Below are 15,642 nucleotides of genomic sequence, written 5' to 3'. Positions count from 1 at the left end.
TTTTATAAACATACAATTTCTTACATACAATACTGAATTCTTTTGACATACAACATTGTCATTGCTCACATTACATTTTTTACACATTCAATACTATGACATATTTTCACACACAATGACTATGTCAGGACACATACAATTCAGCCATTTTTTGGCACACAGTTCTGTACATATACAATATTGTGACATTTTTTGACTCATACAAAACTATAAATTTTTTTTTTACCCATACAATGCACAATATAATACAATACATACAATCCACACAATACTGTCTTTTTGACACATACAATACTGAGATTTCTTGACACATAGTATACTATGTCATGACACATGCTCTTCTGTAATCTCACCCCTGCCGCCACCCTCCCCAAAACCCATAATGATTGTATCTGCCCCCCCCCCCCCCCCCCCCCCCCCCAAAACCTAGAAAGAATAAAACAGATAGCACAGGTGGAGTAAATCATGAAAACCTCCATAATATCAAAACAATTAATCTAATCAGACAAAATAAAACCATTAAATGTGGTTTATTTAATGTTAGATCTCTTGTGTCTAAGTGTCTTAGGGAAACCTGGCTGCAGCAGGAGGATCATGTTAGTATTAATGAATCGACTCCACCAGATTGCTTAAATGTTCATGTTCCAAGACCTGCGGATTGAGGAGGAGGCGTAGCAGCTATCTTTAAATCAGAGCTATTGATCAGTCCTAAACATAAAAATAGTGACAATACCTTTGAACACCTGACTCTTAGTCTATCCCACTATCCCCAGATGGAAATCAGAGAAGCCACTTCTCCTAGTAGTAGTCTACCGTCCACCTGGATCTTACTCACAGTTTCTAACTGACTTCTCAGACCTCTTATCAGACTTAGTGCTGAATACTGATAAAGTCATTGTTCTGGGGGATTTTAACATTCATCTTGATGATGAACATGACGGTTTAACCATTGCCTTTAACTATATTAAGTTCAATTGGATTTTCACAAAATGTCCACAGACCGACTCATTCTCATCGTCACACTCTGGATCTTGTTCTGACATATGGCATTAAAAGTGATCAACTAACAGTTTTTCCCTCATAACCCTCTGCTGTCTGATAATTTTTTCAATAACTTTTGAGTTTACTTGACTACACAAGGGCTGAGAAGAAAATTCATTATAGTCGATGTTTGTCAGATAGTGTTAACAAATTTAAGAAGTCTATTTCAGCAGTATTTCCTCCAATACCATGTGTTAACCTGACAGGAAACACCCATCCAAGCTTTACTCCAACACAGGTCGATGAATGTGTTGCTGGAATGACAGCTTTAATGTGTTTAACACTAGATAATGTTGCTCCTCTAAAGAAGAAGAGAACCAGTCAGAAGAAGCGGGCCGGTGGTTTAATTCCCAGCTTCAAGCTTTAAAACAGACATCAAGACGCTTGGAAAGAAAATGGCGTTCATCTGGCTTAGAAGAGTGTCACATAGTCTGGAAAGACAGTTTAATAGTGTATACAAAAGCCTTGCATGTGACTAGAACAGCTTATTATTCATCATTGATAGAGAAGAACAACCCCAGGTTTCTTTTCAGCACTGTAACCAGACTGACTAAGAGCCATAGTGCCGTTGAGCCATCTATTCCTTTCAACCTCAGCTGTGATGACTTTATGAGTTTCTTTGTAAACAAAATAGTTTCTATCAGGAAGGAAATCAGTAATAACCTTAACACTGCTAATGCTATTTCATCTGCAGCAGTCTTAGAGACGTCTTTAGAAGCTGATTTTCATTTGGACCGTTTCTTACCTGTACAGCTCTCCGAGTTAACCAACATAATAGCTTCATCTAAACCTTCAACCTGTGTTTTAGACCCCATCCCAACCAGATTATTCAAGGAAATATGTTTCTTAATCAATACATATGTACTGGACCTGATCAATTCATCTCTATTAATAGGATATCTACCTCAATATTTTAAGACAGCTGTAATTAAACCGTTGCTTAAAAAAAACAACTCTGGATCCAGAAGTTTTAGCTAATCATAGACCAATATCTAATCTCCCATTCTTGTCTAAAATTCTTGAGAAAACAGTTTCAACCCAACTATGTTCCTATCTGAGCAGAAACAATCTGTTTGAAGAGTTTCAGTCAGAATTTAGAGCTCATTGTAGCACAGAGACAGAGCTGGTGAGAGTCAGTAATGACCTTCTCATGGCCTCAGATAAAGGACTTTGATCTGTACTCATTCTTTTAGATCTCAGTGCTGCACTCGACACTATTGATCACAATATTCTGCTACAGAGGCTGGAACATGTTATTGGGATTAAAGGGACCACATTAGACTGGTTCCAGTCATATTTATTTAATAGATTTCAGTTTGTATATGTAAATGATGAGTCTTCCTCACACACCAGGGTAAGTCATGGAGTTCCTCAGGGTTCTGTACTTGGACCAATACTTTTCACATTATACATGCTTCCCTTAGGAAATATCAGACAGCATGGTATAAATTTTCATTGCTATGCAGATGACACTCAGATCTACCTTTCCATGAAGCCAGATGAAACCAATCAGTTCTTAGATTACAAAAGTGTCTTACAGACATCAAGACCTGGATGACTGAATTTTCTCCCTTTAAACTCAGACCAGACAGAGGTTGTTATCTTCGGGCCTGAAAACTTAGAACAAATTATCCAGTTATGTAATTAATCTGGATGGCATTAATCTGGCCTCCAGTACTACTGTGAGAAATTTTAGAGTCATTATTGACCAGGACTTGTCTTTTAGCTCACATTTAAACCAGGTTTCTAGAACCGCCTTCTTCCACCTGCGTAATATTGCAAAAATTAGGGGCATCTTGCTGCTTCATGAGCCGCAAGTCAAGAGTCGGTGAGCTGCATGCATGAGGAACACTGTCGTAGGGCATCTCAGCCCCGTATCTGGGTTCACCACATAAATCGAAGGTGTACTACAGGAGCTGCGAGCTGATTGGTTGACGCCCCGCGTCAAGCGGCCAAAGTTCAGATTTTCCATCTCTGGCTTTTGACACGTTCCCGCGGAAACTTAAAAAACTTGTTAAATTTTCAGCGACGCGAGAAAGCTCAACGCCCCTTTGACGTGCCTCCACATGGACTTTACATGTAAACCTGCCGCTCTGGATGCTCAGAACGCGTTTGGTCTGAACACACCATTATTGATGAAAAGAATTCAAACTATTCCTTGTGATGTGAAGGTATTTATTGGTTTTTTTTGTATTATTAACTACACGTTAGGAAGATGGCACGCAGTTTGTGGGGGAGAGGGTGGACAGCGAAACCTCCCTGTCGAGTCAGATCCAGTTCTTCCTCTGAAACTCCAGGTGGAGGAGAAAACCGAAAGCGTTGCAGAAGAGTGGCAAAGAACAAGAAGAGTTCCATCCTGGCCAGATTCTCTCCAGGACACATCCTGAGACCTGCAGAAACAGATCCACAGCTACTGCCTGGAAACTGTAAAATATCCTGCTAATATGAAGATGAATGTCACAAACCTGCAGAGAAAGGCATAAAGGCATCCCGTTTGAGGAACCTTCCATCTTTATCCAGGAAGTGGGCCGGATGGAAGCTGTTGGGCTTCTCCCACTCGCTCTCATCATACAGGACAGATGCCAGGAGAGGAATCACTGTGGTGCCCTGGAGACAATGTTTAAATAGCAAATCTCACATCATAGAAACATATTGATCATTCCAGAAACAGTCTGGGGTTTTAAACACGTCCGACCTTCTTAATGAAATGACCCTGGAAGGTCACGTCTTGGCTAGTTCTGTGGAAAAGAGACAAGGGGACAACGTTGGCCAGTCTCTGTGTCTCATGGATTACAGCGTTTGTGAAAGGCAGCTTCTGTCGGTCCTCCCCCTGCACCTGACGACCTCCAATCACTCGGTTCAGCTCCTCCTGGACCTGATCTGCAGGATTAAGAGGAATGAATGGCAAAGATGAAGGTAATTCTTTCAGAAAAAAATCCATAAAATATATTCTGCTCCCTACCTTGTATTCCCTACCTTCAATTAACTTTTTTTTTTTATTACATTCAAAGCTAACAGTGAAAAAAAGGCATGTACCCTCCAAAATTAAATTAAATTTCATTTATACAGCACTTTTCATGTCAAAGAACAGCCAAACTGTTTTACATAATAACGGCAGTAATTATTTACTAAATTAAAATAATAATACCTAAGTGTACCATCTTAGGTTCCTCATGATTTGTTTATGATCAAGATTCAGGGTTCTAAGATTTAGTAATTAAATGATTAGAATGATTTTTCAATTCATCGTTTTTCCCTGTTGAGACTTTTTGTTCTCCATTGTTACATCTATATAACTTTTTATTCCATTCAGAATCTATTAATTCAAGTAACCAAACAAATTCATCGTCACATATGAAACATATTTTTATATTGTATATTTTATATTGTCTTTAACAGAATCTGCTGTTAGCAGTAGTTAGAAACAACAAACTAATCTAACATGGGTTGGAATGGAGCTTCTATCACATGTCAGTAATGTTTCTTTTCTCATTCACCAACCAATAAACCACTCATAACTGCTAAATTTAACTAAAAGAAAAGCACTGAATGACTAAATCAAATTCTCATATATTATAGGTCTTGGGTTTTCCCCAGTATAACCAGTTGTCTTTTGGCACTCATGGGCTGCCGTAGCCAGGTATTTGACACTTTCGCCTTATCAGTTTGGCCCATCTATAAAAAGTAAACAGCTGTGTTCATGCTATGAAAATCTGCTGGGTGTTAAATTGTTGTGCCCACAGCTGTTGCCCTCTTCCTTGTGGATAACCCCAGATCTTTTACCATGTTTCAGCAGATGCATTTTATCCTTATTTGTGAATAAATTTAATTTTTAATGTTTGTTTAGTCTAAATGTAAATAATATTCTCTGTTTGATCCAGAGGAGACTTTTTGTCTGTGCTCATTGGTACGCTGTGTGTTTTTCTCCTTTATTCTAGAGCAGACAGTTTGTCAAATGATAAGGTTTGGCTTTTTCAGTGCCGGTCACGTCAGGACAGGACTTCCTGCTCATTGGTTGACTAAGACAAAAACTATTTAATTACATGTTAACATTCTAGTCGATGCCTAAAATCAGAAAAAATGAGAAAAAAGGAGGGTTTCTGGTTTCTCACCTCCCGCTGCTGCTGTACGAGCATGAAGGCCTCTGCGATGCTGCTGCACATCTGTGGATTGAGGTTCTCTTTCAAACTGTTCAGTAGCTTTCGATGGTGACGTTTGTTAGCTGCATATATGGAGCTTATTTCCTTCTGGGCAGAGCAAAACAGTTTGCCAATCCATGGGAAAATGTTGTACAACTGTTGATGAACACAAACAAGATAATTTAAGGGACTGTTTTAACAGTTTAAGTTTTTGAGTTTTTTTCTGATGAATATTTGTAGTGCAAACACTACCTGCACACCAGGGGAGCCAAGTAAGAAGTTGCCTCTTGTTGTTTGATTTACAATGTTGACAAAGTCTGCAGCATCATACTGAAATCTGCTGCCGTAGATCATGGAGCAGATTATGTTACACAGAGCATAATTCATCACTTTGCTCATATCAAAGGCTTCACCTGCAATGATGAATCACTTTATTAGCACTGAGGGGTAAATCTCCATATCTGCAGTAAAAGTAAAAAGTATTTTCAGTATTTCAAGGTGAGTGATGATACCTTTGAATTTCTTAAACTCCTCAATGATGTGATGAATTTCCTCAATGATTTTGTCCTCACATGATCTCTTTCCCATCCCAAAGTCTTTCAGGTTCATCAGAGCAAAACGCCTCATTTCCTTCCACGAGTCCCCATTTCCAAAAATTACCCCTGGTTTAAACAAGTTGTAGAAAATGTGTAGTAAACCAGAGGGGTATAAATCCACTGAGTTGTTAAAGAGAAGCTTCAGATTCTTGGTTCGTTTATAATCTTCATCAGAATCATCAAGTTCAGTACAGAAGATTCTGGACACATTATCAGTGTTTTCCTGTTACTCAGCCTGCAAGGTCAGGTCTTCTAAGGTCAATCTGATATAAAATATCATGCAAGTAGGCCGATGTTTAATTTTAGTGATTAATTCCAAACTTCTATCAGAACTGTGTACAACAGTTTTTACATTTAGGGAAATTCTGCATTTGTGCACATTTATATGTTCAGAATGGAGAAATTCTCCTACCATGGTGCAGGTTTGCATCCTTTATCGCTCTTGGTGGGTCCCGCTCTCCAAACTCGTCTTTATAATTGACGAGCGCCTCCTTCACTGTCTTGTATCCTGCCAGGACCACCACTTTCTTAGATCCCATGTGGACCGTGAACACAGATCCATACTTCTTGGATAACTAAGATGAAGAAACTAAATTTAGCACCCAAAACAACAACAAGAGGAACATTTAAAACAACATTATTCAACCATGTCAATGCAATAAACAGCAATACAGCCATATTATGTAATGGTCTTAATTTTTCTAGAAACATCTGAGAAAAAAAACAAAAAGGAAAAATGGAATTGCATTTTCAGCCTCAACAATTAAACAGCTGAACTCATAGTTGAATTTTACTGGATCTGCTTCACCTGCAGGAATGTTTTATCAGGTCTCTTTGCATCCAGCTGCAGCAGGTTGCCCAGTAGGGGAAGTGGTCTTGGTCCCGGTGGCTCTGCTTTGTGTTGCTGGAAGCTGAACATGAAGGGGGGGTAGAGATAGATAAGCAGCAGAAACACTGAGAACATCAACAGAGAGACGGGACTAAAAGACTGGAGGAGAAAATCCAACACCCCCATGATGGTAAGACAAACTGTCTGTGTTCTGACTGGACTAAAGTCATTTAAAGCAAAGTGGGGAAGGAGGAGGAGCATTCTGCAGTAAAATATAAACCCAATATAAGTTTTTTTTTAATCCAATTTAAATATTTGCCAACCTGGAGACATAGATAATCCATTTGACTTGATTTGTCTGGACAAACATGTCAACGTGTCAAGTTTACTACTGGTTTTCTCAGACATGTGACAGGTAGGACATTATGTCTGCACTAACCTAGATTGTCCTAAATGAGCCCAGTCTGGCTGTTTTTGTGAAAGCATGGAAAATGAGCTGATTTCTAACCACCAGTGTGGTTAAATCTGCCGTTTTAAACACCCCTACTGTGAAGTAAAGCTAGTTTTGCTCAGAAGGAGCTTTGAGTAGCGACCACAACAAAACTATTCAATTTGGTCCTGCAAAATTTCAATGCTTCCCTGCTCCAACACATCTGATAATTTAAATGAATCCAACAGCTTTTGAAGTTGAATCAAAATTTGAGTCTGGTAATGTTTGAGATGGAGACACTGAAAAGTGAAACCCTGCAGGGCTGTACAACCCTGGTTTTAAGCAGGTGTGGTGGAAATTATACACAGCATAGTTTTAATGTGTTGGTTCACTCTCCATAAGAGGAATTAAAATTAGAGGTATGTATGGAAATATAGGAGTTTTTTTTTTGTTACTTTTTGGTGACTCTTTTCCTGGGTGAATTAAAATTGTGTGATTGGCTGGCTTGGTTGACATTATGGGGCCATAGTGGCTATACACACACACACATTAGCACGTGTGTAAGTTTGCTTATATGATGGCAACTCCCGTGAAAGATCTGCAAATGTTAAAGTGGTTGTCAGATCCACATACCTGTTGTACCTAGCATCAAAATTATATACACAAATTGCTGTCCACATTAAGCAAATTTTCTCAAGCGAATGTCTAACCAGCGTGCACATTAAATTTTTTCTGTTCTAACTTTTCCATCTGATACATGCTAATGGAGCTTTCTTCAGGAAATCCACATTCTTCACACCAGAACGTTAAAAATGTACATACGTCTTGACGTAAGTAAATCTTTAAAAATAGTCTTTGGTTATCTAGAATGTTGGAAGTGCTACTACTTCATTGCAGTGCATTAGCACATCGATCCATCCATTCTCTGATGCTTATTCAGGGCCGGGTCACAAGGGCAGCTACCTAGAGGCCAGATTTCCCTCCTTCCAGCCACTGCTTCCAGCTTGCTCAGGGGGAATCCTGACACATTCCCAAACCGACCAAGAGACATAGTAACTCCACACGTCCCAGGTTTTCCCCAGGTCTCCTACTGGTGGAATGTTCCTGCAAAACCTCACCAGATAGATGTTCAAACCAGATGCCTGAAGCCCCTCATCTGGCTTCTCTTATGAGAAAGCAGCAGCTTTACTTTGAACCTCTCGGATGGCCAAACTTCTCACCGTATTTCTATTCTACAGTCATTTAGACCCTTTAATCCAAAGCAACTTACACGAGTGAGAACAGCACAAGCACGAAATCAAACAGTAGATGACACTGTAGGAAGGTGCTAGTGGACTGTCCAGTTGGACGCAGGTCCTTCCATTTCTGATTTGCCCAATTACAGGAAATTTGCAAATTTGACAAAAACCTGACAACTTCAAAATTTTTACATGTTACAAAGACCAAAATCATAGCACATATCTCCTGAATGAGTGGAAGAGTGACTTTTGAATGGTTGAAGTGAGGCTAAAAGGTAAAGGAGGAGTGTTTCAAACATTTTGCAGGAAAGATAAGCGTTTCATTTGAAGCATTTTAGTGTGGCTAGAGGAGGATGAGTCAGACAATGCCAGCTAGGGGTGACTCCATAGCAATTGGCCAACACAGCCACAAGTTTGACAAAAGTTCAGACAGTGATTGTGGGTCTCACAATAAAACCAAAGTTTATTTAATACAACAAATGGTTAAAAAGCTAAATAAAAAACACCTATAAAACCCTGTCAGTCCACAGCCTGGAGATGAACACAGAAGACAGCAACCTGCCAAATTAAAATAAACATGCAAAACAGAAAATCAAAATAATCACAATCAAATATGTGAAAAAACTTGAACCATACAAAACGTTGAAGGCAGGTTGCCTCTGTACTGAAAAGTCCACGCCGTGCCCAAAAACACCCAGATATGGGAGTGTTATGACCCAGACTCTGCTAGGGCAACTGAGCCGCACAAAAGAAAGACCTGTGGCCAGGTGTACATATGGACCAATACGGATTTAATGTCCAATGGTGGAAGACAAAGCAAGAACAGGCCAGGAATGGCCTCAAAATAGCCAAACCAAGACCAAAACAAGCCCGTAAAGCAGTTTTCCGAACAAAAACACAGGTTTCTTTTTTTGTTTGAATAGTTAAACCAAACATATCACAGAACCATGACAATGAACACCACAGAAAATAAGGCAGCTCTGTCAAAATCCTCCCAACATACAACAGTTTAGACTCACCACACAAGCTGAGGGCAGACCACTACTGAGCCAGTGGTAGCCGTTGAATGAAGGACTCCTGGTGTCTTTTAAGTCCTGGTGATTAGTGGAGTCAGCTGAGTTCAGAGTTCCAATTATCCAATGAGCAGGGTGGGGATGAGCAGGTGACATGAAGGACCAATCCCAGCCAGGAGGCAGCAATCAGAGCTGTTTTTTAGCAGAAATCCCTGCCGAAGGTTCAGAATTAGTAGACTGAAAAGCAATACAGGCAGCCATAACACTTCCCCCCCTGAAGTTACAGAACCTTGACAGGAGTTCCGTAAACAAAACATAAGTCAAACAAAAAGTCACATTCTGGAAAGGGCATTGGCACAAATGTTTTCAGACCCTCTCCCGTGCCGGATGTCCAAGTGGTAGTCTTGGATCAGCAGAGCCCAGCACATGAGACGTTGATTTTTATTGTACATTCGAGAGAGGAAGACAAGAGGGTTATGGTCTGTAAAGACCACAATGGGGTATGCACCAGAACCAAGATATACTTCGTATTGAAGAGACAACAATGCAAGTGTTTCTTGCTCAATAGTGGAGTACCTTCTCTGGTGCTCAGCAGTGGCGGCTGGCCAATAGAGGGCGCAAGGGCGCCAACCTCCCCAGAAATATATCTCAAAATGATCATTTTTATCATATAAATTGTTACACATTTTCAAACAAAATGCATTTTGTACTACCTCAAAAGCCTTTTAGAAACGTACACTATTAATTTTGAAGAGGATTTTCTTTCAAATACGTCCTTTCAAATGAAGGGGCGCCGGTTTAATATAGATAAATAGATGTCCTTCAACTTTTGCCCAGCATGTGACTGCAGGTCTCTCTCTCATTGGCCACCTCAGGGATCCCCTTTAGGGCGCAAGAGTTGCGCCCTAGAAACACCCACTTTGATTAGTAGCCAATAAATATTCGTAACTGTATTTTTTCGTCACATGTAATTGGACAATGGACGTTGTCAATCATGTAAACACATCAGTAGATTTATACATGCGCCCTTGGCCTTACACTGTGAATGACAGACAACTACGGAACGGCGTCTTCTAGTGAAACTACGGCGGACGACACGGTTGTTTCTTTACAGAGATACCCTTTTGCGAGGCGCAGCCTTGAAGAAAAGAAAAGGGTAAAGGAGCTTGGGCCGGACCAGCCCGATTTACAGATTCAGCAGCAGACAAGTGATAGAGGACGAGCTTACACTCGCGGTTTCTCGCGGGGCAGCTATGAGAAACGTAGCTGGCTAAGTGGATGCTCCGTGAGTAACTCGTTCTACTGCTTCCCCTGTTTACCGTTTCAAACGACCGGCACGGATAAATTGTGGACAACGGGCGTGCGTGATCTCAAACATCAAAAAAGTGCAAGAGGCACGAGAGCAGCCGTATCCATCTTAACAGCTTGAAGCTACATTTTTTTGGAGGCCTTAGCATCGCTGAGCAGCTAGATGAAGGCTACCGGATTGGCATTAGAAGGCACAATGAAGAGGTGAGGAAGAATCGACACATTCTGTCACGAATATTAGACTGTAAAATTTTGCGGAGCTTTTGAATTAGCTTTGAGAGGCCATGATGAGAGTGAGAGCTCTGAAAATCCCGGAATTTTTCGTGGATTAGTAGATTTCGTTGCATCTCTTGATGGGGTGTTGAAAGAACATCTCGATAATGCAACTGTTTTCAAAGGGACTTCAAAAACTGTGCAAAATGAACTTCTGGACTATGTTGACTACTGTCAGGGAACATATAATTCAAGAAGCCCAGAGCAGCGACTTTATATCCATCCAGGCAGATGAAACTATGGACATTGCCACACATGCCCAACTTGTGCTTGTGCTGCGCTATATTGATGGCAAAAACAACCTGCAGGAAAGATTTTTGAGTTTATCCCTCTGCAGTCAGCTACAGCTGAGTCTATTTCTTCTGGACTTGCTGCCATTCTTCCAGAAGACCAGAAAGGCAAGCTCATCTGTCAGGCGTATGATGGAGCAAGTGTGATGAGGGGTGCAACCTCAGGTGTTCAGAGAAAGATACAAGATATCTACCCAAATGCCCACTACATCCACTGCTATGCACATCAGCTCAACCTGATAATGAAACAGGCCACCTCTCACATTTCCAAAATAAGGATTTTTTTTCTGACCTTTCTGGGTTTGCCAGCTTCTTTTCAAAATCACCAAAGCGCACAGGTGTTCTTGATAAAATTGTGGCCCATAGACTACCCACAGCCAGCTCTGTTAGGTGGAACTTTCACAGTCGTGCCATCAATACTGTGTTTGAGCACAAAGATCTTATTCACTGTTTTGAGAGTATAAGAGACTCCAATGACGTTGACCCCAACACTGTTTGAGAGGCAGGAGCCTATGGGATGCTGCTGGAGAATCAAGATTTTAAGTTTTTTCTTTTGTTTTTTCATATCATGCCTCGTGGCTCTCCTGTATGCCAAGCTTCAGAAAAGAACTATAGACTGTCCATATTAACGGGTGCATCCAGCAATTCCAGCAGGACATTAAAAAGATCAGGTAATGGCTACATTTATCTACTTCACAAATATTGTTAGCAATCACTGATTGTTACTTCCTAACTATCTATTATAATTTCTTGTCATGTGCAGAGACTGTCCGTATGATGGTTGAGCAAAGCCATGGTGAAAGCAGCAGCTCCCAGGCCGCAAAGAGACGACGAACAACCAGTCCACAGGAACATCAAAGGATTGCTGAGGAGGTGAGATACAGTGTTTTAAGCACAGATTCACTGTAAAGTGAAAGAGGATGATTTAGTTTATCTGTGTTTATGGAAGTGTATGAAAAAATTCACGTATCATAAAGAAAATGGACTGATACATTAATTCTGCACCACATGGTGTATTAAAAGTTCTTTGTATGTGTTCATGTTAGGCTGACCACATTATTTAAGCAACATTAATTAATTATTAAATAAGCAACATAAAAAAACATGGCAATTAACTGATACTATATTACAATAAATGCACCAATGGAAAAAATACTTTGGCAGTCAAGGATATGTCAAAATTAGATTTTTTGCTTATTGTGCATGTCCAAACACCAGTTTTTTGTGCTGAAAGACCCAGCTCATATCACACACCTGGATTCACAAGAGTCATCAGGCACCCTAACCACAACTTTCCCATCTACACCAGTAAATGTGTAATATGGTGTCTCAGCACAAAAAAATAGCTGCAAATGAGATCTAAACTGTTCTAAAACTGTTTAATTTTTTTGATGATCACTAGAAAACTATACTACTGCCATGTTTTTTCTTTGGTTCTTTAACCCCCACCATAATAGGTTGTATTTTTGTTAAGTTTATCTAAAGAATACAATATAAAAGGATTTTGAAAATGACATCTTTTTTCTTTTAAATTTGGAATTGATATTTTTCAATGCTTTTCTCTTTTTGTAGGTCTGTAATATTGGGACACAAGGGAAAGGTTCTCCTTCACAAACCACCTTGTCAGTGCCACCCTACTGCAAAGTGACCACTTTGCACATTACAACAAGCCCTTTCCTGAAGATGCATTGACCAGCACTGTGAACGCCTACCCAATGGAAACAAGCTTAAGACAGGGCTTAGTCTTATTTACAGCAAGGATGAGTTCAAAGCCTGTCGTGGTGCTGTGGACCTCTTTATGGAAAATAACCTTGGGGAGGTATTCTCAGAAACAGTTACTCTCTTAAGGATCATCATCACCACACCGATGACCACTGCTGAGGCTGAGAGACGCTTTTCAACTTTAAAAACGAATAAAGACTTTTCTCCAAAACACTATGACCCAAGAAAGACTGAATGCTCTAGCAGTGCTGTCAATGGAAAAGGGGCTAGTAACTGAAATGACTGACTTTAACCAAAAGGTTATTGACAAATGTGCTGGACTGAAAGAAAGGAGGGCCAAATTTATGTTCAAGTAATAGTACTGAAAGGAAAACATGTTTTTTTTTAAGCACTATTTTAAATAAAAGTGCTATGTAAATATAGTTTGAGTGGTTGTGTTTGTGTTTTTTATTTAGATTTTTTATATTATTTACTGTACTGTTTTTCCCCCCCCCACTTTTTGTTTAAACCTTTACATAACTGCGCCCCCCCTAATTTTTTTTTACCACCAGCTGCCACTGGTGCTCAGTAAACTTCCTGGAGAAGTAAGAGACAGGGTGGTCGATCCCCTGAGAATCCTTCTGCAGCAGAACAGCCCCTACGGCACTAGCATCAACCTCTAGTTTGAACGGCCGAGCTAAATCAGGAGCCGCAAGAACAGGAGTGTGACACAGTAAGGATTTTGCTACTTCGAATGAAGTCTGGCACTCGTCAGTCCACTCGAACTTCTGTTTTGGACTGATGAGGTCAGTAAGTGGACGAACCACAGACGAGAAGTTTCGGCGAAATGTCCGGTAGTAACCAACCATTCCTAAAAAGCGATGCAGCTCACGGCGTTGGTGGGTATAGGATACTTAAGGATGGCTGTGATTTTAGCATCGATAGGTCGTACTTGGCCTCTCCCTATTTGTCGGCCCAAATAGGTCACAGTGGCTCGGGCAAACTCACACTTAGCCAAGTTTAGAGTCAGGGAGGCTTGAGCTAAACGATTAAACACTTCTTAGGGCCTCTATATGTTCGGACCAAGAGTCAGAGAATATGACGAGGTCATCCAGATATGCAGAGCACTTAAGACCAGACAAAATTCTGTTTACAAGTCTTTGAAATGTAGCGGGAGCGTTGCACATACCGAAAGCCATAACTGTACTGTAGAAAGTCATCAGGAGTGACAAATGCCGAAATGTCCGAAGCACGCTTAGTCAAGGGCACTTGCCAGTAACCCTTTAACAAATCCAGTTTACTCACGTAGCGAGCAGCTCCAATGTTGTCAACAGTCCTCGACTCTGGGAAGAGGAAAAGAATCAGTTATGGTAACCGAGTTAACTTTACGATAATCTGATGAACCTGGGGGACCCATCGGGTTTGGTTTCCACTAGGCAAGGTGAACTCCATGGGCTATGGCTTGGCCTTGCTAGCCCATGAGCTAACAAGTATTCGGTTTCTTGCTTCATGAGTTTCCGTTTCAGTGGAGAAGCCCGATATGGGTGTTGCTTTATTGGCTTTGATTCCTGTACGTCGATATCATGCATTAAGACGGAAGTCTGAGTCGGAACATCTCCGAACAGACACAAATGTGAATTAACTAATTTTAGAAGATCATCCTGCTGGGTGAGAGTCAAGCGCCTTAGGCAGAGGATAACATCTCCGAGTTGGAAAGATGGGCATTTAAATGGGTTTTTGGGACATCTAGGCCATCTTCCTTCTCTGTGGAAAGTTCAAATTCTGGAACAAGAGCAGGAGAAATGTGCACATCTGGTTCACCCTTGCGGGGGTGGTACAATTTGAGCATGTTTGTGACAAATCCGAGACTTACGACGGCGATTTGGAGTTTTGATTAGATAGTTGTACTCACCAATACAATTACTTCGAATGGTCCCTCATACTTCGTAGAAAGCGCGGACCCTACAGAGGACAGAAGGATGAGGCCCTGATCTCCAACTTTGATTTCTCTTTTCACAGCTGAACGATCATACACGTTTCATTTTCACCTGGGTGGTATTTAGGAACAGAGTTAGCATGGGTCAAACAAGAATGGAAATTTCTCACATACTCCCTGATGTCGCGGTTGGCTGCGTTGACAGGCAACAAGAATCTTTCCTTAAGAGCTCGGAGTGGGCCACGCGGTGTATGCCCAAGGACTAGTTCGGCCGGACTGTATCCAAGTGATTCCTGAGTTGCCTCACGAGCAGCAAACAGAACAAATGGGATTCCCTTGAATTGACCAATAAATGTCCTGGTTCAATTAGAGCTGGTGTTTAAACAGTTGTCCTCATCATGCTGTTCACATTTTGACATCATGAGACCAAGACGACACCTAACAATGGAACAACAGTCCCTTGCCATTGCGATGCTTCAAACAGGACGTTCTCAGACAGAAGTGGCCACTGAGCTTGGAGTGTCACAGAGTGTCATCAGCAGGTTGCAACAGAGATATGGAGAGACTGGAAGAGTCACAGAAAGGCCTAGAAGTGGACGTCCTTTGGCCACATCCCGTGCTGATGACCGCTACATTGTGAACACTGCCCTGAGAAACCGGATGATGAATGCCACTCAACTCCAGGCACATTTAAGAGAGGTGAGAGGCACCCAAGTGTCACGTCAGACCATTGGAAACCGTTTCCATCAGCGTGGTCTGCGTGCTAGACGACCTGCACGGGTACCTGACCACACCACCAGGCACAGGCATCATCGTCTTGCATGGGCCAGGGAGCATTTACGCTGGAC

General features: G+C 41.1%; 2 protein-coding genes across 2 annotated transcripts in view; both read right to left on the bottom strand.

The window, feature by feature from the left end:
- Positions 1 to 13,727, bottom strand: part of LOC306767628 (cytochrome P450 2K1-like) — a gene marked incomplete at both ends in the record, with an annotated part of 38,498 nt that extends 24,771 nt beyond the window's left edge. Inside the window, 10 exons of the mRNA XM_079255702.1 lie at positions 3,246 to 3,431; positions 3,507 to 3,648; positions 3,737 to 3,916; positions 5,154 to 5,336; positions 5,433 to 5,593; positions 5,693 to 5,842; positions 6,189 to 6,351; positions 6,585 to 6,730; positions 9,863 to 9,917; positions 13,425 to 13,727. Coding sequence (XP_079111828.1) covers positions 3,246 to 3,431; positions 3,507 to 3,648; positions 3,737 to 3,916; positions 5,154 to 5,336; positions 5,433 to 5,593; positions 5,693 to 5,842; positions 6,189 to 6,351; positions 6,585 to 6,730; positions 9,863 to 9,917; positions 13,425 to 13,727 — 1,669 coding nt within the window. The remainder of the gene's footprint in view (positions 1 to 3,245; positions 3,432 to 3,506; positions 3,649 to 3,736; positions 3,917 to 5,153; positions 5,337 to 5,432; positions 5,594 to 5,692; positions 5,843 to 6,188; positions 6,352 to 6,584; positions 6,731 to 9,862; positions 9,918 to 13,424) is intronic.
- A 2-nt stretch (positions 13,728 to 13,729) lies between these two features.
- LOC306767627 (cytochrome P450 2K1-like) overlaps positions 13,730 to 15,642 on the bottom strand; it is a gene marked incomplete at both ends in the record, with an annotated part of 28,552 nt that continues 26,639 nt past the window's right edge. The window contains 2 exons of the mRNA XM_079255701.1: positions 13,730 to 13,899; positions 14,013 to 14,201. Of these exons, the coding sequence (XP_079111827.1) occupies positions 13,730 to 13,899; positions 14,013 to 14,201 (359 nt within the window). The remainder of the gene's footprint in view (positions 13,900 to 14,012; positions 14,202 to 15,642) is intronic.

The sequence above is a fragment of the Telmatherina bonti genome (genome assembly GCF_933228915.1).
Source record: "Telmatherina bonti genome assembly, chromosome: 16".
Classification (NCBI taxonomy): Eukaryota; Metazoa; Chordata; class Actinopteri; order Atheriniformes; family Telmatherinidae; genus Telmatherina; species Telmatherina bonti.
Note: the sequence above shows the minus strand (reverse complement) of the source record. Positions and strands in the feature narration are given on the sequence as shown.